We start from the raw sequence: 781 nt of genomic DNA on the forward strand, positions 1-781 counted from the left end.
GAACAGATCGACGCGTGGGCCCGTAAATACGCGGCCACGGAGTTCCACGTGTCGTGTACGGCTCGCATGGGCGTGGATGAGAACTCTGTTGTGGATCCTCAGACTCGTGTCCATGGACTGGAGGGTCTTCGCGTTGTGGACGCTTCTATCATGCCTAATATTGTGAGCGGCAACACAAATGCGCCTGTTATCATAATCGCCGAGAAGGCCGCTGACATGATTCTGGGTAAGCCTGCGTTGCCAAAGGCGAATGTGCCAGTGTATCAAGCGAAAAACTGGCAAGCCAGCCAGCGATAATTGTAAAATGTCGCTGCTCGACAAGTGCGACAACAAAGTCGCATGACATGCAAGTATTTAATACGTGCAAGTGCTATAATACTAGTACTATTAATCCTGGTAGTGCAACGAGTAGTACTGTAGTACCTACCGCCCTAAGGGATTACTTTAAAATTAAAATTATGTCACACACCAATAGTAGGTATCGATATGATACAAATTTCGAATGAGAATGTCGTATTTTCCTACCGTTTCGTACAAACTTCACAGGTGTCACTCGGCAGTAAAGGTTTAGCATGGGTATAAACTGATAGAAACTTGGCGTACGTAACAAAAATATAGCTCACTTTACTCCTCCTAGAATTTGTTTTTTAGAATATCTAGCTATATTCAGTTTTCTTACACTTAAGACGGCTAAGTATTGTGCAAAAATAACAATTTCATAGTAGATCTTAATTACTATAAAAAGTCTGTAAGCGGAGCTGTCAAGGCCGGTGAGGTGTGG

General features: G+C 43.5%; 1 protein-coding gene across 1 annotated transcript; it reads left to right on the forward strand.

The window, feature by feature from the left end:
• Positions 1-150: 150 nt before the first annotated feature.
• Positions 151-297, forward strand: PITG_21903 (uncharacterized protein; the record flags this gene model as incomplete). Its single annotated transcript, XM_002996877.1, has 1 exon — positions 151-297. The coding sequence occupies one exon, from the start codon at positions 151-153 to the stop codon at positions 295-297; it is 147 nt and encodes a 48-aa protein (XP_002996923.1).
• Between the last annotated feature and the right edge of the window lie 484 nt (positions 298-781).

The sequence above is a fragment of the Phytophthora infestans genome, genomic scaffold (genome assembly GCF_000142945.1).
Source record: "Phytophthora infestans T30-4 supercont1.642 genomic scaffold, whole genome shotgun sequence".
NCBI lineage: Eukaryota > Oomycota > Peronosporomycetes > Peronosporales > Peronosporaceae > Phytophthora > Phytophthora infestans.